This window comes from Drosophila mojavensis, unplaced genomic scaffold, assembly GCF_018153725.1.
Source record: "Drosophila mojavensis isolate 15081-1352.22 unplaced genomic scaffold, ASM1815372v1 contig_81, whole genome shotgun sequence".
Lineage (NCBI taxonomy): Eukaryota > Metazoa > Arthropoda > Insecta > Diptera > Drosophilidae > Drosophila > Drosophila mojavensis.
The window spans coordinates 1,414,904-1,436,933 of NW_025318907.1; the positions used below are offsets into that span (position 1 = coordinate 1,414,904).

The 22,030-nt window shown below is 39.6% G+C and overlaps 6 protein-coding genes across 9 annotated transcripts; 3 read left to right on the forward strand and 3 right to left on the reverse strand.

Annotated features, from left to right (window-relative positions):
* Positions 1 to 86: 86 nt before the first annotated feature.
* LOC6580429 (nitric oxide-associated protein 1) lies at positions 87 to 2,159 on the reverse strand. Its single transcript, XM_002006234.4, has 2 exons — positions 1,686 to 2,159; positions 87 to 1,619 (listed from the first exon to the last, which is right to left on the reverse strand). The coding sequence occupies exons 1-2, from the start codon at positions 2,157 to 2,159 to the stop codon at positions 153 to 155; spliced, it is 1,941 nt and encodes a 646-aa protein (XP_002006270.2). The 3' UTR covers positions 87 to 152.
* Positions 2,160 to 2,259: 100 nt separating this feature from the next.
* On the forward strand, positions 2,260 to 6,522 carry LOC6580430 (longitudinals lacking protein-like). 2 transcript variants are annotated; one of them, XM_002006235.4, is made up of 4 exons: positions 2,260 to 2,346; positions 4,546 to 4,829; positions 5,130 to 5,216; positions 5,276 to 6,522. In XM_002006235.4, the coding sequence occupies exons 2-4, from the start codon at positions 4,728 to 4,730 to the stop codon at positions 5,468 to 5,470; spliced, it is 384 nt and encodes a 127-aa protein (XP_002006271.1). In that variant the 5' UTR covers positions 2,260 to 2,346; positions 4,546 to 4,727; the 3' UTR covers positions 5,471 to 6,522. The 2 variants fall into 2 exon arrangements, with proteins under 2 accessions (XP_002006271.1, XP_032585823.1); XM_032729932.2 differs by lacking the exon at positions 2,260 to 2,346 and adding an exon at positions 2,350 to 2,373.
* Positions 6,523 to 6,593: 71 nt separating this feature from the next.
* Positions 6,594 to 9,306, reverse strand: LOC6580431 (WD and tetratricopeptide repeats protein 1). 2 transcript variants are annotated; one of them, XM_032729931.2, is made up of 3 exons: positions 9,022 to 9,306; positions 8,175 to 8,952; positions 6,594 to 8,113 (listed from the first exon to the last, which is right to left on the reverse strand). In XM_032729931.2, the coding sequence occupies exons 2-3, from the start codon at positions 8,947 to 8,949 to the stop codon at positions 6,900 to 6,902; spliced, it is 1,989 nt and encodes a 662-aa protein (XP_032585822.1). In that variant the 5' UTR covers positions 8,950 to 8,952; positions 9,022 to 9,306; the 3' UTR covers positions 6,594 to 6,899. The 2 variants fall into 2 exon arrangements, with proteins under 2 accessions (XP_032585822.1, XP_032585821.1); XM_032729930.2 differs by having other exon boundaries at positions 8,175 to 8,956.
* A 124-nt stretch (positions 9,307 to 9,430) lies between these two features.
* LOC6580432 (ankyrin repeat domain-containing protein 13C) lies at positions 9,431 to 12,798 on the forward strand. The gene has a single exon (XM_002006237.4). It carries the CDS (start codon positions 9,757 to 9,759, stop codon positions 11,317 to 11,319), a length of 1,563 nt encoding a protein of 520 aa, XP_002006273.1. The 5' UTR covers positions 9,431 to 9,756; the 3' UTR covers positions 11,320 to 12,798.
* Positions 12,799 to 13,204: 406 nt separating this feature from the next.
* Positions 13,205 to 13,966, forward strand: LOC6580433 (essential MCU regulator, mitochondrial). The gene has a single exon (XM_002006238.4). It carries the CDS (start codon positions 13,357 to 13,359, stop codon positions 13,651 to 13,653), a length of 297 nt encoding a protein of 98 aa, XP_002006274.1. The 5' UTR covers positions 13,205 to 13,356; the 3' UTR covers positions 13,654 to 13,966.
* A 2,204-nt stretch (positions 13,967 to 16,170) lies between these two features.
* On the reverse strand, positions 16,171 to 21,807 carry LOC6580434 (polyadenylate-binding protein). 2 transcript variants are annotated; one of them, XM_015164207.3, is made up of 6 exons: positions 21,715 to 21,807; positions 19,997 to 20,181; positions 17,764 to 18,236; positions 16,651 to 17,695; positions 16,269 to 16,576; positions 16,171 to 16,200 (listed from the first exon to the last, which is right to left on the reverse strand). In XM_015164207.3, exons 2-5 carry the CDS (start codon positions 20,160 to 20,162, stop codon positions 16,323 to 16,325), a joined length of 1,938 nt encoding a protein of 645 aa, XP_015019693.1. In that variant the 5' UTR covers positions 20,163 to 20,181; positions 21,715 to 21,807; the 3' UTR covers positions 16,171 to 16,200; positions 16,269 to 16,322. The 2 variants fall into 2 exon arrangements, with proteins under 2 accessions (XP_015019693.1, XP_002006275.1); XM_002006239.4 differs by lacking the exon at positions 21,715 to 21,807 and adding an exon at positions 20,821 to 21,013.
* Between the last annotated feature and the right edge of the window lie 223 nt (positions 21,808 to 22,030).

Genomic DNA, 22,030 nt, shown 5'->3' on the forward strand with positions numbered 1-22,030 from the left:
AAAAATATCGTTTTATCGGTGTGACAATATGCGAATCTAGCTAAACTCATTGATTATCGGACAACCTCAATAATTCCAAAATTATATGTTTTACAACACTATAAATTTATTCCACTTTGATTTGGTTTAATGTACAGGTATAGTAAAAATAACTATTTTTGGAAAACAAATGGCTTCGATGTATTATATGCAAGTGAATGTCGAATGTGTTTGCCTACCAAACGCTCAGCCAGTGGTATTAACGCCGGCTTTCTAACATATATGCCCGCCGCCTGTGGCGTCCACACACGCATAATGCACTCGGAGTTTTCTGGCATCAGCAGACCAAGCCAACCGGCGGAGCTGAGAACTATATCACAATTAAGTTGTTTGCCATCGTCAATGCTGTCCAACGCGCCATTCTTGACAACAATATCCTTTTCCATGCACTGCAATCCCGGCCAGCGTTGCAAGCGCGTTTCATCTCCACTCGACATGGGCACACCCAACAGCGGTGTCCCCAAATATCGTTTATAAACCAGCTCTGCTGCCGATGTATCAGCTATCAGAATCGGCAGTGTTTCGGCGGCAAAAACGAACAGTTTTACCCAGCTCCGATTGCATTCTAGCAAATCCACACGGGCCAAACCTCCCAATAGCAGGGACATTTTGGATGGCAGGCGAACAGCTCTAGGCTTTAGCATTTTTGTTGGCTGCAGATGAAGCAGTTCCTGCGTCGTCAGCAGCGGCGTCAATTGATCTGGCTGCATAACCCCGGGCGTGTCATAGACCCAACGGGCCTCTCGATATTCCGCCTTCCGCTCATTGAGTGATACGATGGGTTGCGTACCACTTGCCATTGCGAAAGCGTCATCCACTTCTAGGCGATTATTAAAGGTGCGTCCCACTGTTCCAATAAGTTGAGCCGACGTCACAGCGCCCGTATCCTTTGCCTGCTCCCGACGCATCTTCTCTAACGCCGCACGTTGTTCCCGTTCCGCAAAGAGACGCTTATAACGCTGATATATGCGTATATCGGACGGTCGCAGTATGGGAAACTTAAGCATTTGCAGAGTTGTGCCTGGCCAAGCACAAGTCGTCGCCTTCCGCACCAGCTCTGAGGCCTCGGGGCGACAATAATCCGAGTTCAACAAGATATTAAACAGTGAGCTCTTGCCCACATTGGTGCAGCCCACCAAATAGACGTCGCCTTTGTATGCCCACACGTTGTGCAGCTGCGTTATGAGTTCCTCAATGCCGAAGCCCGTCTTGGCCGATATAAGGCTGACATTCTTAATATTGAGGGCATTGAAGCCACCGTGCTCTATGAATTGCTGTTTGAGGCAGCTCTTCACGTGCGTTAGATAGTTATTGCAGTCACGCGGCAGTAAATCCACCTTATTGCCTACTAGGAAAACTGGACGCTTGCTTCCAATCACCTGTTGCATGCCCGGCCAAATGGAGCACGGGAAGTCCAGCAGATCGACAATTATAATTGCCAAAGCATATTTGTCTTGTATTCGTGATATCGTTTCCACGTAGGCCGACGGCGGTACCTCCACATCTAACGCAATATTATAGTTCTTGAGAAAGTGACAGCGTTGGCAGGTAATTGTCTGTAGTTCGGTCTTTGTACGACCCTAAAAATATTTTATATTGAATATTAGAAAATATAGAATAAAAATTATAATGTGTTGCATAATCACTTTGAAAATTTCACTGGGTATGTAACCAGGCATAGAGGTGTTCGCACAGTGTAAATGTGCTCCACATCCGTTGCAGGGCACCGTTGATGGCGGCACTGTTGCATCGGCAGTTCCATGTTGTGAATCAATGTTGCCCGCCCCATCGCTTGCGCCAGCATAGAACTCATAGTCATCCATCCAATTGGGCGGATATGATGGAGGATTCGGTGAGACAACATCACTTTGCAAGGCATTTAAAACCTCCAGTGGTGGAAAAACCGCTTGATTTATTTGGTCAAATTTATTTCGCTGTCCCAAATAGTACTCGAGGAAAGAGCTGTAGTGTACGTATTCATAGTTAACATAGCGTTGTCGTGCCGCATGCCAAGCCTTTTGACGGAAGCTCTGTTTTTCATTTGGTGTCGTGCTTTGTAATCTCTTCCAAACACACAAAATATTTTCATTCAATTTCTTTAAAAATCTAGTTTTTAACATTTTAAGGCCAAGGCATGCGAACTAACTCTCGCCGCTATAAAACTGTCGAGTGTCAGTGCTGTTAAATAGTGTGCCGAGAGCTAGTAGTGTTGATGAACGCGTTGGAAAAAGCAAAAAACACTCGTCGGAAAAGAGAAAAAAGAAAGCAGCAAAGCAAGCATTAGCGAAAGCAGAGCGTGTACAGAAGGTGAGTGAGTGCGTGCTAAAAAAGCGTGTATGTATTAAATTGAAACAAAAATGGAATAAAAAACGTGGACATAGCGCTTACAAAATGCATTTGCAATGATCATTATTCAATTGCACATAATACACATTGGTAAAAGTACAGAGTGCAACCCAAATAATGATTAGGAAAGTGTAGAAAAAGACAAGTGTATGTGTGTGTCGTGTATGCAACTGTGTGCGCTTGCTGTATCGCGTTCGTGTGTGTGTCTGTGCGTGCGTGCGTGTATATGTCAGTGGCTCTGTGAATTAAAGTAAAACGAAGCGCGACCTAATTTCATCTACATATTACAATAATATTTGCATAAACAAGTACAAATATTATAATAGAGAAACAGAACGTGCAAAAGTCAAATTACCAATGCAATATTAACCCGACCATTTGTTGTTGTGGCATGCCACGAAGAGTGTGTTGAGTGTGCCGCCGCTGTTGCCCTCGCCGCTGCCGCTGTCTCTGCCGCCGCCATTGTCTAGGAGGCAGCAGCAGCAGCAGCAACGACTCTCGCACATTTCTTCTTCAGTAAATTTCGAGTAGTTCGTTCGTTCCTTTGCCTCATCAAATATTGTTGTTGTGAGCGCCATGTTGAGTAATACACGAGACAGCAACAACACATTTGCGAGAGCGGCGGCTCATCAATTTTGTGAGTGTTGCAACTTTCGTTCGAACTCGTTTCAAATTATTGTGGCTGCCGTCACTCTTTCGCTCTTTCAGTCTTCTCTGTTGTCTTTTCTCAGTTTCAAAACTGGTATTTTTTCTTAATGAAGAAATAAACATATGCATGCGATTGTGGGTGTTTTTTCTGCCTTTTCGTGTGTAAACAGAAAAGGGGTAAAAATCAATACTCGACCGACCAATAGTAATACAAATTAGACAATTTCAACATCACTCAACAACAACAACTTATCTTATTGCTGCCGCGCTGCTTAACTGCTTCTAAACTAGTGCAAGTGAGAGAGACAGTTGCATTTTTAAAAATGCACGCACACAAATGCAATTGAAATTTCCAACAAATGTCTACCCTCGCCGTCTTCGCTGTCGCTGTGTTGTTGTTGTTATGGTTGCTGTTGTAATGTAATTGCGAAATCATAACGGCAGTTGAAAGTTGAGAGCGCCTAACCAAGTGTATGTGTGTGCTGAGTTTGTGTATATATGTATATTGACAAGTATGTGTGAGCCTTTGCCTTTGCCTTTGCTGTAAAGCTTATACTTAGACGAAGTTTGTACGCGCTACTTTGCTGCGATCTCAGGCCGCCCACACAGAGCCGGCGCAAGTGTAGCGCATATGGAAGTGTCGACAAGCTGGTCCCAGCGACTGTCGCAACAGCACAACACATGTTGTCTGCACAGTGGAGCGTTGACCGTAGTAAAGTTACTTAAAATGCATAACCCATTTATTTTGAAGATAATTTAATTTCAATAAAGTTGTTTAAAAAGTGTTTAATTTTAAATTAATGCGTCAACGTTGGCATTCGCAATAATGGAACTGCTGACTTATGTATATATATTTACAATATTCTTATATTCACATATACATCCAATAAATATATATGTATATTGTATGTACACTGTGCGGGAGCAAAAAAATTTCAAATAAGCAACGCAAATGACTAAAATGCAGAAATTGCCTTGAAAAGTGAAAGGCATTCAGTGTGAGCGCGCTTAAGTGAGCGAGTCTTTGATATTTTGTTTAACCTTTGTCGCTCTTCTGTTGTTATTTTTGTTTTTTCTTATTTCTTGTGTTTACTGCGGGCCAACTTTGCACATTTGACATTTTCCAACACACACACTCAGTACATTCCATGCCCGGAGACTGCACATTGCGTCTGCGCAAAATACTTTTTGCTATTGTATATAGAATGTCTTTGGCTGTGGATCGTCGTCTTCGTCAATTGGCGTTGTTGCCGTTGTGCAACGCTTAAGACGTTGCCAGCGATAGTGTAGACGACAGCGACAGCGTCAGCGCGGCTGCCTACTCTTTCGCAATTTGCAAGTTTGGCTCGGCGCTCGGTGCTCTCACGACGGTCACACTCGATGCGAACTGTGTGAAATTTCGCCAAGTTTGTGCTTATTTTGTATTCGCGAGCTATTAAAAGTCACGTTTTGTTTATATATACATATATGTATTGTACCATACCATTACCGTTGTTTGTTTTTTATTTGCAGAACTCAAGGAGAACATTTAAAATAATCTGTGAAGTTAAGAGATAGTTTACTAGAGTCTTTTGGCCGCACGTCTAAATTGTATTTCTCCTGCCTGTGTATCAGAACTCTGAGCGCGCGTTTTCTTCGAACGCTCTCCAGGCCATAACAAAACAAAAACATATAAATAATACAAAAGCTTCTACATGATGTCGTCGGACCAACAGTTTTTTCTAAAATGGAACGATTTTCAAACGAATATGGTGACCTCGTTCCGTCACTTGCGCGATGAGAAGAGTTTCACAGATGTAAGTTTTTACCTTTTTGAAGTATCTCTTACTACATTAACCACTTTATTTATCATAAACCAAGCAACGCACCTGTTTATCCTATTAACGACGCACAAGCAAATTCATGAATAGACTGTAATACTCAAATGACAAACAAGAGTTCATTCATTCTCCACCTCTCCATCTCATCTACCTGTTCTCTTGCATTCTTTTGATTTTGATTCAAATATTCTGCTCATATTTTATGCCAGGCTGCAATTATATGTAGTAATAGATTGTATTGGTTTACTAAACTGCTTTACTTTGTTTTCTGTTTAGGTAACACTTGCCTGCGAAGGTCAAACTTGTAAGGCACACAAAATGGTGCTTTCAGCTTGCAGTCCCTACTTCAAGGCGCTATTAGAGGTAAGTCATATTTCAATATATTCCACTTACAATTTCATATCATAATTTTTGTTTTGCAGGAAAATCCCTCAAAGCATCCAATCATTATACTGAAAGATGTGTCCTACATACACCTGCAGGCAATACTCGAATTCATGTATGCCGGCGAAGTGAATGTATCGCAAGAACAGCTGCCAGCATTTCTTAAAACGGCTGATCGACTTAAAGTGAAAGGTCTTGCAGAGACACCTAGTTCTATAAAGCGGGAGGGTTGATGGTATTTAAACAAATAAACAAAATATAAACACAACTATAAGAAACTTATATACGCAAGCAAGAAAACAAAATTCCAACAAAAGAACGAAACAGAAATAGTGGAACGTAGCTAAAACAAAAAGAATAACAACATTTGAGATATACAGACACAAAGTTCATTTCAAAACTCAATGCACACCCATAAGCACACAACGTTGACAAATTTACAAATAGTTCAAACTTAAAAGTAACGTTTACGATTTTATGATCCCTGACACTGACCTATATCCCTCCCCTCTAACTAGATCAAACACAAATTTGCAATATTTATGAACACTGTCGACCCATTGAATTTGATTTGAATCGTAATTTTAATTTCATCATAAAATAGTTTGTAATATACTATTCTTAAACATAAAACACACAAAACACTGTATAAAAAGCAAAATATGGACAACCCTGCATAACAAAGGAATGAAAATGTACGCACTTTTGTAAAGTAAATAAAAGAAAACTCATAAAAGAAAAAAACAAAAAATATATAGAAACATAGTTATATACATAATGTAATGTGAAAAATGTGCAAGTAGGAAGTTAAAGATCATCCGCACGGCAGCGAATATTTACAACACATTCAGTTAGATTTTAAGCCACTAACTAAAATCCACAACTTTTCACCCTCTTCACGCATACAAACAAAAAAAAAAAAACAAAAAAAGTTTTTTCAAAATTCTAAATGCAATATTTTAATTACTTTACTTTGTTTGGAAAAGAAATATAGTTAAACTTTCATACTATAACATACATATGTAACAACAGAACAACAACAACAACAATAACGTTTACCGTTTGCGATATAAAGATAGAAACTTTCATGTAAAGCTATCAATTCTACTTAGTTTTTTAAATATTACACATAAACTTGATGAAAAATTGAAAAACAACAAAACAAGAAGAACGATACTTGAATATTATTACATAAAGTAAAATATTTATATGTATGTATATGTATACATGTGAGCATAGATTTAAATAACTACGATAAATAAACAGAATAATTCCAAAAAAATAATATACCCAATCTTGATATCTTGGGGAATTCGGCTGAAATGCAAATGACATAAATTTGGCTAAAACAATGAATTTAAATGTTGCAATTCTTTGAATTTTATTACTTTGATTTCGTACATAACATATCCATATTCTTATATTTCCTACGTATATATACATATATGTATATATTTCTCCATTCCGTTTTATATAGTGTATTATTGACAATTTAACAAAATCGATGGCACTTCGCGAGGATTACGCCAGGTTTTCTATATATAATTCGACTATATCCTTCGTGCAGGCATGATCGGTGAAGTGTGGCCAAGTATTGCAGGGATTGTATTGCAATTTCAATTTTAAAAAATTAATTTACATTATACTAGATGTGCTTAAAATCTAATTATTAAAACAATACGCATTACGCGTATTCGGCTCGAACGGATCAGTGCGCATTTTCTCCTGGTTTTCCTCAACGTAGCGCGTCACGTCCTTGATGAGATTGGGCCGCTCGTCGGCGCTCGGCGCACACGGCGACCAGATTTTAATGTCGTGATCGATTCCACTGGTGGCCAGCATGCAAATGCTCGGATGTGGCTGCACGCAGTTAACAATGGCACTGTCGGCACGGTAGACGGCTCGAATTTTTGCAGTGTCGCCCTCCCAGATGTAAAAGTTGCCGTCATCGGAGCCAGCGGCAATGAACTCGCCATTCAGGCCCAAATAATTGGCCTCCTTAATGTCCGTGGTGATGTTGCAGTGGCCCACATAACGCTGCTTGTAGTCTTTGGCAGCGCGACGTTGGGCATAGTCATCGTCGGTCAGACGCAAATAGCGAAATCCACTCTCAATCACCGTGGGCTCCTGATCGGACGTATGAGCTCCACACTCCTGCGATTGCTGCTGCTGCTGCTGCAGTCGGTTCTCATTGATGTCCTTGTGCAGCATGAGCACACCATGGTTATTAGCGAAGCTGGGAAAGCGTTGTATTAGCTCCTGCAGGCACTTGTCCGCTTCGTGTGGCCGGTGCAACTCGAGTAGGGCACGCGCCAATCGAAAATGCGCCTTGACGTAGGAGGGATCCAATCGTAACGCTTCGTGGCAATCTCGCAGCGCTGCATATATATCGCCAAACCAGCCACGACGCATCAATGCTGTAGCCCGATTCAAATAAAGCACCTCGCCCTGCGGATACTCAGCCAGTGCCGCAGAATACGTATCAATCGCCGCCAGCAATTTCCCATTTTCCAACTGCTCATTGCCTAGTTTCTTGTGCCGCTCGATGCTCGTTGGCAACGTGCGACGTTTCTGCTCCTTCTTGGTTCGTATTTCCAGCTTAGCACCGTTACTGTTCGCCGCATCGGAAACCTCTTCCTGCTCCGCCTGCATGGCTGGTGGCGCAGCTGTATACTCGGGCAGGTCGTAGAATATCGGTGGCGTGGCATTGTGTAGATCATAGCGATAGATATGCTCAGAGCCCATGTTCACCAGCAACTCCGTTGTGTTATAGCTGTTGAACGTCAGATACGTGACGGTGCGCGATTCGTGGATGATGTTGCGACTTATGTTCTTCACAATCTGTCCTGGCGCAAAATAGGACACACAGCTGCTGGCTGCAAGAAAGACAGAAAAATTCATAATCTGGTTGAGCACGTGATACAGTTCTGCAATTACCTTCGCCTGGCAGCATTCGTCGATCGAAGAGTCGTGCATAGGGATCATTGGCTCCCACGGCCAGGTACTCGGTTCGTCTTGGATTGATGGCCAGACACTTGGCCTCCGTTGTGGACTCAACCTGAGTGCACAGGCTGAGCAGTCGTACGCCACCCGACGACTGCTGCTGATCATCGGGGCCGCGACAGCGATGCGCCTCACGCATATCCAATTGTAGGATGCTGCCATCCTCGCCGGCGGACCAGAATATATGCGGTGAATCGGGCGCAGTGGCCAAGCGCTTAACACGCATCGTATGACAATTGCAGGTGAACAGCGTCGCATTCCCGTGATTTATGTCATAGACATAAATATATTTGTCAGCGCCACAGGTGGCCACGATGCTATTGTTGTGACGCGGCAGAAATTTGACGGAAAATATATTTCCCAGATGTTTGGTGTCTATCGTATGGACCCGCCGCTTGCGAAACGGATCCCATATCATCACTTTGTAATCATCCGAACCGGAGGCCAACAGCAGGCCATCGTTAGTCCACTCGAGACAGTTGACACAGCCATCGTGGCCGGTCAGCAGCGCCTCCTGCTCGAGACGGTCAATGTAAGCTGGTGAAGCTTGCAGTCGCCGTCGCAACTGTTCGTCCACATCGCAGCCAAATTGTTGACGCTGCCAGTGCAACGCGCTGGCATTCAAGGGCGTCCGATGTTCTGCGCTCTCGTGGCGTTGATAACGCGAACTTGAATACTTAGTACGCCACAGCAGTTCATCGCTCGACATTATCTATCTAGTGGTTAGAATTGTTTAGAGGATTATGAAACTTGCTCAATTTATTATTGCATGTTGCCTTGCCTTTGCCGTTTGCAGTTGTCCGTTTCGATTCGCATCGCCTGCTGTGTTTCGACTTTTTTTTCTTCCCTTTTATTTTTGTTTTGTTACCAGTGGTGACCCATACACGTTGCAATCAGCTGCAGTGTCGCGTTGCGAGCAAACCGAGTGCTGTTCTACATATGTGTGCATATATATTTAGACGCAATAAAAACATATTTTGCTGCCGAGACTTTTTAAATACAAATTTACGTGTTAGACATTAAATTTCTGTATGAAATTCGGCTGTTACGTGTACAAGTCGCACTAGTGGTGGCCGCATTAGCTGCATGACAGACTGAATTCGTTTCGCCTTTCATCATATTTACCGTTCTTAACAGTGCATGCAAAAATGAGGCAAATGTCAAATTGTGACAATATTCTATTAAATGACACAAAATAAGCAGGAGAATAGTAGACTAAAATTATTAATATTTTTTTAACACATCGGCATATTTTGCAGCAATTTGCTGCATAAATAACCATTGAAATCGGTAGTTATGATTTAACGAAAGCTTATTTACAACTTTTAGTAATTCTACTCATTAAATGAAAAATTGCGTTAATCGATAAGATATCGATATGTTGGCCACGGTGCTGCACTTAGTCCATCGCTAATAATAATCAATAAACAGAGCAATTTTGGGTAGCAAAATACCAATTTTTGTATGAAAAAAACTGTATACAAAGAGTGTTTGATAAAGAGACGGTGAGTAAAATATGTCCAACGAAAAAGTGGACGACTGTGACAAAAATCAGAAAGTAGAACACACAAAACAGACAACAAACAGTGTGTCACACGATGATGACTCGGAATCGGATGAATATCAATCGGCGGGCGAGGGTGACGACGATGACGATACAACAACAGCAACAGCAACAACAGCTACATCAACAGCCGCATCTGTCCCCATCATACCTTCCCCACTATCAGATGATTGTGTCGAGTTTCCAATGCATCGCAGCGTTTTCGAGAACGACATACGAACACTGCAACGTCGCCTGCTTCTGAACACTGCCGCAAAGGAAGTGGCCGAAAAAGATAAACATGGCAATACGCCCCTGCATCTGGCCGTTATGCTGGGGCGCACCTGCTGTGTCCGCCTGCTGCTCGCCAACAATGCGCCCGTCAAAGTGAAGAACAACGAGGGCTGGTCACCGCTGGCCGAGGCCATCAGTTATGGCCATCGCCAGACCATCACGCAGCTGCTGCGCATGCTGAAATTGCAGTCGCGTGAGCACATGGAGAGCCGACGTGAACGTCTCGTGGAGGCACTGCGTCAGATGCAGGACTTTTACATGGAGTTCAAGTGGGACTTTCAGTCGTGGCTGCCGCTCGTCTCTCGTATTTTGCCCTCGGACATTTGCCGTCTGTACAAGTGCGGCGCCTCCCTGCGCCTGGACACAACGTTGGTGGACTTCAATGACATGCGCTGGGATCGTGGCGATATATCGTTTCTATTTCGTGGCGAGGCGGCGCCAAATGAGTCCCTAGTGCTGCTAGATAACGAGCAGCAATGTTATCAGCGACTGCGCTATGAGGAGTCCGACATGGAGGACGAGGTTGATGTGCTGATGTCCACTGACATTTTGGCCACCCAAATGTCCACGAAAACCATACAATTCGCACGAGCTCAGCGTGGCTGGCTGTTCAGGGCCAATCGCAAGGAATTGATAGGCGGGCAATATCAATGCGAGATCTATACCATTCAGGGTCTGGTGCTGAAGCAGCGCAAGCGACGTGAGCACTTGTCGCATGAGGATTTGCAAAAGAATCGCGCCATCGTTGAGACAATCACCAAAGGCGGCAACCATACGGATTCGAATGCGGCCACAACTCCCAATGGCAGCAATCTAACATTGCCAGAGCTGCCGCGTCGCAGCTCGCTGCCACCGCCGCCTACCACGACGGTCACCTGGTCGCAGTATATTGAAGCGCCCGTGGGCAAATGCCCACAGCTGGGCCGTGCGCCGGTTAACAAGCAATCAAACAAAACGCTGCGGGCAACGGTTGCGATGAGCACAGATTTTCCGCTTAGTGTGGACATGCTGCTGGACGTACTGGAGGTGGTGGCACCGCTCAAGCATATCAACAAGCTGCGCGAGTTTGTCACACTCAAGCTGCCCACGGGTTTCCCCGTTAAGATTGAGATACCCGTGCTCCATACGGTCACCGCCAAGGTGACCTTTCAGAAGTTTGAGTTTCGCGACAATATACCCGCTAAGCTATTCGAGATACCCGCACATTATTGGGAGGATGTGCGGCGCTTTCAGGACTTATGACCTAGCGATGAATCATCGTCATCCTCATCAGCTGCCAATACGCCAAGCGCCGTCAAGCAGATCGATTTGAATCGCAACAGCAGTAGAAACAGATGCGAGGACTCCAGTCGTACGCCGATTTCCGATTTTGATTAAAGCTGCTCCTGTTGCTACTACTGCTGCTGCTGCTTCTGCTGGGCCAGGCCGATCCAATCCACAATTAGCATCAATCACCACCTAGTGCACCTTTAACCATTCGCGATCCCTGCTCCCACTAGTTGATGATGTATGTCACAAGAAAATTGCAATTTTTACCATAAATTATCAATCAGTTAAATTATCGAAGTGTCCCGAATTTGTAGAAGTTGTCTTTGTTTTTGTCAATTAAAATGTGACGCTATGAAAATTGCAATTTCAGACTAGCAAATAGAAACTAGAAACTGGAAACTTGGCAATGAATTTGATATGGAGCTGTGGCTCATGTTAAACCCAACTCCCCGCCTATCCATTCAGAGTTTATTAAATGGAATTCAATGTTAGTGTAACAGATCCATGAAGCTATAGAGAATTCTGTTTAGATATAGTGTATTATCAGAGTCTATGTCTATGTCTGTATGTATATATAGCATATACAATGTAAAAGTACATTCAATATGCATACGTCATTTAATAATGTACAAGTATTTATTGTTGCACTTTACTTAAACATTCTACATTCTTTTATCATCCGCTTTACAGCAAATCGCTTTGTTATCATTGATAATGAGTCAGGCTAAAAATAAGATTACGCAGACTGGTGATTCGCCAGCTAAAGAGCTGAAAATTGATAAAAGACGGAAATTGAAAAGAAAACAATTAAATCTTATCTTCATCATATTCTCATTAAAAAATCAAAATGTAGCCAATTTAATGTTCATTTGTTAATGTTCCAACTGTTTTTTTTTTTATTGCATTATTTTTGTATGTGTTCAGTTTTTGTTTGATTTCTATGTTTAGTGCAATTATTTATTGACTTTTAAGCTTATATATATAAGAAAAAAAAAACAAAATTACCAAAAAAAAAAACAACCATATATTGAGTTGCTTGAAACCCCCACGATTTGTCATTTCCATAGAAAGTTACTCGACTCTAAAATACCTGTACTATAAAGAGGAAGATAGAGTATGGCAAAATCGATCTATTAATAATAACACATAAATTATTACTTAAGTTGTTTATATACTAAGATCAACAAAACGTCCTACACAATTTTCATAATCAGCAAAAAGTATTTACGAGTGCGCAAAACAGAAAGCAGCTTCACAAAATAAATAAATAAATAACCTTGCTCTACACTCATGTAGTCCCAAGTCTTTGAATATGTAATTAAGTTTTATTTGCGCGTATGCTCAACGCATATTTATTTGTTTAATCATTATTTTAGATAGTAATGTTGCATTTTAATGCATTGAAAGTTTATATTTACATAAAATAAATCTTATTATTTGATATTCTATTAACCAACATCTATATTAGTAAAATATAAGGAATAGAAAAAAAAAAACAATCTTAATACGCATAAAAGCGAAATCAATGGCTATTCAAACGTGTAACTTTTACTAGATGAAAGCATATACATATATATTTATTTATACACATAAAGAAAAATGTAACAAATGAGCATATATATGAATATATATATTTAAGAGCTCTGCATATATACACACAAAAACACACACCTATAAGCTGTACATCAAGAAAAACAGTAATAAAGCAGTTTTATCTAAAAAACAAACTTGTCGAATAATAATTTAAATTACGCGCTTTTCATCTGCTGCTCAACACTGATTTTTATCTTCTAGCCAGCTGATTAAACGTTACTTGCTATATTCTTTAAGCAAAAGTATCGGTATCGATTTTTGCTCACGACCCTCGATGCTATGAATAATTGTCATCACCTAACCAACGAAGATTCATCTGCTCGGCGTTTATATATCTTAAGTGTATAATTACCAAACTACTTACATTACTAGCCAAAATATAGAAATATATATAAGGCGTTAATAAAGTGCACAACCATGATTGTTTCGCGATTAGCGTATCCCCTCAATGGAGCCTTGCGACAATTAGCCCAACAAGCTGCCCGCAACAATAACAACAGCAACAACATTGTTCGTCGTCAAATGTCGGGCATAGTGTACCGTAGCGGTGCCTTCAAGCCAAAGCCAGAGGAGATGCCCTTCGGACTGTTTGCCATACTATGTGCTGTGATTCCTGGACTCTTTGTGGGGGCCACCATCAGCAAGAACGTGGCGAACTTTCTAGAAGAAAATGATTTGTTTGTGCCATCCGATGACGACGATGATGAGGACTAAGTGTGCGCAACGGGAGCGATAAATGGAGAAAGCTCTTGTCAGAATTGGATAAGCCAACATCTTAGAGTCTGCTTACCTCAGTTAACGCAACAAGCCAACACTTTACTCACTAACATTATTCATTGTTACTACTATAGCTCTAAGATTAAAGATTCAATTTTTTGTACCTCTGGTATTTCGAATTCAATTTTAAAAGAAATCTACAAATATTTCAAATATTTATTCAAGTATGATTTAAAACTTAATAACTGCTAAGTTCTCTTAATAAAGACGATTGTTATAGCAAAATTAAATAAAATTGTTGAAAAACAAAGCATGTGATATTTGTTGTATAAAACACGCGAATGATATAAAAATAACTGAATATACATATACGCACAGTTCGATTTGTGCGATCCAAATAAGGGTGATATATCCATTACCCTAGATTAAGCTCCCAGCTTTGCAGCCTTGAAATTCATTTCTGTTGGCCGAAGTGGATTTTATTAAGAGATCAATCTCCTTTTCCCCAGCTAAAATAATTGAAATGAATTAACTTTGTGTTTTGCCGAAGTGGAATTTTATTTAATTAAATTTTCAGGGTGTACAAAGTAGTGGCTGTTAATTTGTTAATTTTGTTGACTGCTTGCGCTGTGCAGATTGATTTGAATATTATTTTAATTTGACAATGTTTGCCGTGCAAGTGCACAGCTTACAAGGTGCAATCCAATCAGTTAACAAATAGTTTGGAATTATGAAAATTATTTGCTTAACATATACCTGTAATATATATTATGTTTTCAAGTGTGTGTGTGTGGTTGATTCTGTAATTATATTTGATAAAAAGTATGTTTTGGTTCGACTCTTCAGCAATGTCATCACAAAAAAAAAAAAAAAGAAAGAACAATCTGAATATTCCAAATCGGGTTTTGACTTTTTAATATTTTTTTTTTATATTTGTAATATTTTTTGCAGCAGTTTGCGTATAAATGTATTTCTCTTTCTTTTTTTTTTTTTTTGTTTTGCAATTTTTTCAAATGTTTTTTTTTGTTAATTTTTTTACTTTATTTAATAAAAAAATATGAATTTCACTTCATGCGCTACATGGGCATGACCTATTCTTTTTATTTTGCTTTAATATACTCGTATGTATGGTGTAAAAACATCTAACAAAAGGCTGAACGCAAATAATAAAAAATAACTTGGCGTCCCGCTTGTTTTTATATTGTTTGCTTTTGTTTTAATATATGTATGTATATATATATTTGCAAGTTGTAATTTTTTTTATTTTTAATTCATTTTTTATTAAACATAAAAATTTTGCTTGATCGCACTTCTCCCATCAAACTTTTCACGTTTGTTCCGCGCTTTAGCGCCCTCATGTTTCCGTGAACTTTTCATATATGATATATATATGCATATATGTACATACTTTTTTTTTGGGTTTTACATAGATTTTGCAATTTTTTTGTATAATTTTTTATATTTTATATTTGTTTGTTTTTTAAAAATTGTATCTTTTTCTCAACGTATTGATTACTGTTGGTTTTCAAAGTAGCAAAAACTTGACTCTCATATTCTTGCGGTTGTTTGTTTTGTTTTATTTTTTCTCCTGCTTTAGCTCTTTACCTCTCTTGTTTACTTTTACATTTTTTCGTTTTTATTTATTTTAACATTTTTTGCAATTTTTTTGTATTATTTTTTTCATATTTTTTAAAAGTAGCTCTTTTCTGTTGAAATGACAGAAAAATGATTACATTTGACTTTCATAATTGTTTGGATGTTGAAAAGTGTGAAAAATAAGTGTGTGAAAATTATTTCAAAGTGTTTTATATAGATGTAACAAGAAACTTGCCGATAAGGCTAAACATATCAATTATTTGCCTACTTCTTTCGTTATTTGCATTTATAATCATTTATTTTGCATTTTTGCGCATACAAAATAAATATTTCAGTTTAGGCAAAAAAAATTAATTTTTGTATAGATATATATATATATATATATACGTATTGATGCATACATATGCATGCATATATAAATGTAGATATGCACACACATGTATATAAACATATGTATATATAAATATATATATGGAAAATTTTTTGATTTACACATTTTTCAGTGTGTGTATGTGTGTTTTTTTTCTTTTTTCATTTTAGTTTGAAAAATTCAAAAGAATGAAAAATATATATATATATATATAAAAAACATCTGCGCCTGTTGCATTTCTTGTTGTTGTAAGCAGGTAGGTGATTCCCTCTGCGATGTGGTCTTGCGTTAAATGCGTTCGAAATTAAATGATTGAAATTGATATTATTTGTCGTTGCCCTATCGGTATTGAATAGATACTCGGTTTCTCTCTTATTCATTAGCCATTCAAGTTTGTTGTTCATCTTGTGTTTCTTGTTGTGTTATTCGCTGCGTTTTTTCTTTGCTTGAGCATCAATAAGCGAATACTTGTTCCTATTTTTGTTTAAGATTTTGTGTTTCTGTTTGAATTTTTTTAAAGTTTTTTTTTTTTCTTTTCGTTTGTTTTCTTGAATTGAAAGTAAATGTTGGAAAAAAAACTGTAAACGGAGATCAAGAAAATTATTAGATAAATATATAAACATTTAAACTATTATGATTAGCTTACATTTTTGGGTGTCGAGTGATTTGTAAAAATTTTAATCCGCTTTGTTTTTCGAGCTTAGTTAGCTGGCTCGGTGACACGATGCACCTGGAGCACAGCGACAGCCTCCTCCACCTTAGCCTTGAGTGCCTCCTGATCCTCCAGCATGTGCAAAAGCTCAGAGTTCTCAATTTCCAGCAACATGCCAGTGATTTTGCCAGCCAATGTGGCATGCATGCGCTCAATCATCGGATACAGACGTTCGCCCAGAATTTGTTTCTGTTCTTGGGGCTTGGCGTTAGCCAACAATGAGGCAATGAGCTTCTCTTGGTCTACAAAAATTGAAATGAAAATATTAAGATTACAGTATATTTCCAAGCTGTTATGAACAAGTCTTTGTAATTACTTTTGCCCTGCAACTGCGATGGCAATGGCTGTGCCTGTTGCATCTGTTGTACTGGAGGGTTGCGCATGTTCGAGGTGTACTTGTAGCTAGCAGCGCGCTGCTGAGCACCGCCAGCAATCTGTGCACCGGCGATCTGCATGTTGGGAGCGGCCACCGACTGTTGGCCTGTAATGGCGCGAGCACCGGAGCTGCGCATATTATTGGCCGCAGCGGCGGCAGCGGCAGCGGCGTGTGTGCCCTGCACTTGGGGCTGGGTGCCACGGGCACCGGCTCCGGACTGACGGAACTGAGTGGGCACAGCTCCGGCTGCGCCCTGGAAGCCACCGACAGCGGCAGCGCCAGCAGCGGATGCGGCACCGGCCTGTACACTCTGAACAGCTGTAGCGGGACGCATCTGTTGCTGGGCCCAGCGTGGCGTGCTGCGCATCGGAGTGGTAATCTGTGGGCCAAAGAAACGCTGGCTGGGTGTCATTGTGGGCACAAAGAAGCCGCCAGCCGTGTTTGGCGGGAATAACTGTCCCAACTGCTGCATACGCATGCCAGTCATGTGACGCATGTACTGTGAGGCAAGGTGTGCCTTGCGCTCCTCCTTGCGTTGGGCCAATGCCACATACAGGGGCTTGCTACCTATCACACGGCCATTCAGTTCAGTCACAGCACAGGTGGCCTCATTGGGCGAGATGAAGCAAACAAATCCAAAGCCTTTGGAACGGCCCTCCTCGTCGGTCATGACCTTTGCTGATGTGATGGTTCCATACAGCGAGAACTCCTTGCGCAGGCGCTCATCGTCAATGGAATCGTCCAGATTCTTAACGTACAGGTTGACGCCAAACACGGACTCGTGACGCTTCTTCTTGAGCTCCTCGAACTTGCGTTTCAGCTCCTGCTGACGCTCAGCCTTCTTTTGGGCACGAGCAACGTACAAAGTTTTGCCATCACCCATATCCTTGCCATTGAGCGCCTGCACAGCGGCCTCAGCGGCTTCTGTTGTTTCATAGGCCACGAATCCGAAGCCCTTGCTCTTGCCATCTTCCTTGGACATGACCTGAAAATCAATTAAAATTTAAATAAAATCATGTAAAATATTTGGTATGACGCATTCTGTTAACATACTTTGTAGCTGGTAATCTTGCCGTATGGCTCAAAGAATTCCTTAAGCTTCTCATCATCAAAGTCCTCGGTGAAGTTCTTTACGTACACATTTGTGAAAAGCTTGGCCTTCTCGCCCAGCTCCTTCTCGCGCTCCTTGCGTGGAATGAATTTACCGACGTAGACCTTTTTGCCGTTGAGCAACATGCCGTTCACCTTATCGATAGATGTATTGGCTGCCTCCTCTGTCTCAAAATGCACAAAGCCATAGCCCTTGGAAGTGCCCTTCTCATCGGTGGCAACTTTGCAGCTCAAAATGTTACCAAAGGCGGAGAAAGTGTCATAGATGGCCTTGTTATCAATTGCCTTATCGAGGTTCTTGATAAAAACGTTGCCAACTCCGGACCGACGCAATGAAGGATCGCGCTGCGACCACATAATGCGTATGGGCTTGTCGCGAATCAAATCAAAATTCATTGTATCCAGGGCACGCTCAGCTACAAAAAAGGAAAAGGACAAAATTAATATGATGCAATTCGAATTCATTCTTGGAAATAAAAATAATCAATATTGCAAATGGCGTAAATATTGTATAAATATTTAAAAAAAAAAATATATAATTAAAATAAATAGGCAAGATTATATATTTATACACTTTTTGAAATCTGTAACGCTTCTGTTTTTGTAAATGATAATTGGAGACATTTACATGGTAAACTTCGTTATTTGATTTGGCAACTTTAAATCTTAATTGTCTCAAAAAATAATAATTTGACCAACCAATGGGTATAAGTTGCCATATTTAATAGTAATTATATTGATATCTAGGTAAGTGTAACGCTTCTACTTCTATAAATAAGAATTATTGACTCATTTATATGGTAAGTCACGCAAATTAATTTAGCAACTTTGAATCTTAGCTGGCTCAAAATGGGATAATCTGACCAACCAATGGGTATAAGTTGCTAAATGTGATTAAATTCTAATATCTTAATTAATAGTGTAACGCTTCTACTTCTGTAAATAAGAGTTAATGACTTATTTACATGGTAAGTCACGCAAATTAATTTAGCAACTTTGAATCTTAGCTGGCTCAAAATGGGATAATCTGACCAACCAATGGGTATAAGTTGCCTAGCTCACCCTAACCTAACTTCAAAGAGAAATAGAAATTTCGGAAATGCAAACGATTCATAACAGACGCAGACAGTTCAGTAAACTTAGCGGAATGCGACGATGCGATGACTACGCTTTCACACACACACACACACACACTCACACACTAAAACCAGGGATGGTGCCTTAATTCAATAAAACTCAAAATGTAAACGACCTTTTGGCAGAGATCAACAACAATAGCTGAGCTAGGCGTAGTTTCTGTAGTGGTGAAAGTTTAAGTTTGTTTTCGTTATGTGCGTAAAAACAAAAACTGGCATGGTTCAATGTCGTCTTGATATGCTGGACTTAGGCATTCCAAGAATTTACACGTGTTAATGAATGAATGCACAACACTGGTATTACACGGTGACGACGGCCTTGCATTTTACATAAAAAGTGAAAGCAAAACCAAAAGACGTTTCACTCACTTTTGGATATACGAAGTGGAAGCGTAAAATGCTGCCAACGCGACATTCAAAGTTTAATGTAAAAACGTGCAAATATTTGCTAATCATATATAACCTATAAATAGATCCATAAAAAAAAGAGAATAAAACAGGGTATAAGAAACTACTCAGCCAGTTTCTCAAAATGTTAAATAAACAATAAACACATGTTTATGGAGACACGCACACATGTATATAAGCATGCTCTCTCATACACACACACATGCAATCTCTGCCAACAGCACTTGGAAACAATAGTTGCAAGGCAAAACTGACGCCATTGCGAGGCTGCAAAAGAACAAAACAGGGCGCGGTGTGGTTCTGTGTGTGATAAGCCATTGTTAAAAAAAAATACAATAAATATGCATATAAATTGCAATTTGTAAAGAAATTTCTAGTTCTGTGATGATTAGTCACTGAGAACCAGCTGTTTTTCTTCTCCTTTTTGCTTGCTCTTTCACTTTCAGACACAAAAACTGGAATTCACACATACACATACACAAAAGTATGATAGCACTTTTGCTGTGTCTGTGTGTGTGCACATGAAAATTGCACACGTGTTTTTATACTGCTGTCATTGTAGGAGTCCACATTGGACAAAGTTTATATGTATTTGTATTACAATTACAAATTTATAATTACTGATTACTCACCATCGGCTGGCTGCTGGAAGTTCACGTAGGCATAGCCCAATGAGCGACGGGTAACAACGTCGCGGCAGACACGAATGGACAGAACTGGACCAGCAGAGGAGAATTTCTCAAATAGTCCCGCTTCGTTGATGTCCTGGTGTAAATCACCCACGTATAAAGAAGCCATTTTTGATGATTAGGTCCTCCTGGTATTAATAAACATATATTTCGGCTGTAGATCGATTATTACAAATTATGGGTAGATATCGTGCAGAGCTTTGATAAAGCTTTAGCAAGAAGTATTTTTCACAGGAAAACAAAAATTGCAAAAACTAATTTTATAAAAGCAAAAACTAAGCGGCGTGATTCTCGCTCTCTGCTATTCTTTTTTTTTTTTATGTGAGTGCGTATTTCTATGGCAATACTGACGCATGTGACAGTTTAACGGCGGTCGATTGGTCGACATGGCAACACTGCGCGGCGGCATAGGCATGTGCTTTGTTGTTGCTGTTTCCTTCTTTCACAGCCCAATACGAACAGACAGAAAGCATGTTGGAAAATTTCCACATGCATACGCACACACACATATACAAAAACACACAGAAACGCTAAACTCGCATTAGAATTATTAAATGTACTCATATTAAATATATCATCTTTTATAGTCAACTCAATATGCAAATCATACAGTGGGCTGGGTCTTTGTTCGTTTTCTTTAGCAATTTACTGCGCTCTGTTTGGACGACAGCTTACGTCGCCATCTTGCGTGGCACACGAATCACATTTCACAAGAAAATTTTAATTTTGCTTTGCATTGGGAATTTTGCAGTAGTATTTGTACTTACGTTTTCAGCACTTGCTCGAATTTTTTGCTACTTTTTACAATTTTTTTTGTTGCTTTTTATATTTTTTTAATTTTTTTTTTATTTTTTAAGTTTTTTTTTTCTTCACAAAAAATATGTGATAAGTCGTGTGCTAAGCGAAACCACGACCGCTCACTTAAACGGACTCTACTCGACTCGCCGCTTCCAGCATTCACTTACTAGAACGAGGGCAGAAAACAGCTCGTTACATTTGACACTCGCTTATCGATAAGTCAGTGGTTTTAGTGACTGTCAAATATTAATTCGATATTATCCAACACTGATTCTACAAAGTCAATGTTTTTTTTTTTTTTTTTGTATCAATTTTTCCCCGCAATTCGCCCATTTTGAAAATTGACAACTGTCATGCGAAAAAAATAACAATTTTACTGTTAGAAAATATAAAATTTTGTTGACGGAAGATGTGCAACTTTTAATTAGCGCAAAAAACAAACTGATTTTTTTATAAAAAAAAATATACTTTTTTTTAATTTATGACAAAGAAAAACCGAATGCGTATTATTGGTTATTAATTATTAATATTACCGCAATAGTTATGGAAGGCTCGCAGACCAGAAGCTTTCAAATATTTATATTGACAACTGACACGCGAAAAAAATATAAATTTTCCTGTCAAAATATATAGATTTGTTGGCGGAAGATCTGCAACTTTTCATTAGCGGCAAAGAAAAATCTGATTTATTTAATAAATATACCCATTTTCATTTACACCAAAGAAAAACCTATTGCGTATTATTATTAATTATTAATATTACGGCAATAGATTTGGAGGGCTCAAAGACCAGAAGTTTTCAAATATTTATATTTGCATGTACATATGTATGTAAATATGCCTGCAATTTTAATTACACTTACCAGCGGTCACAGACGCGGCCTTGCAACGGGAATTGCGGTTTATAAGTACTCCTCGAGAGACAAAACGGTTTCCTTATAATTTTTTTTTGTTGTTTTTTAGAATGCACACGAACAGAGAATTAAATTTTTTTGGTTTTTTATATTTTATACGAAATAAACAACACTCAAACAAACCGAACAAAAGACTGCATCGAACCAATTGTTTAATTTTTTTTTTTTTGAGTTTTTTTTTCGGCTAATAAACCTATTTTTTTAATATCTTAGTGTGTCTCCTAATGAGGTGGCAGGCAGACTGACAACGAGCTCAGCTAATGTG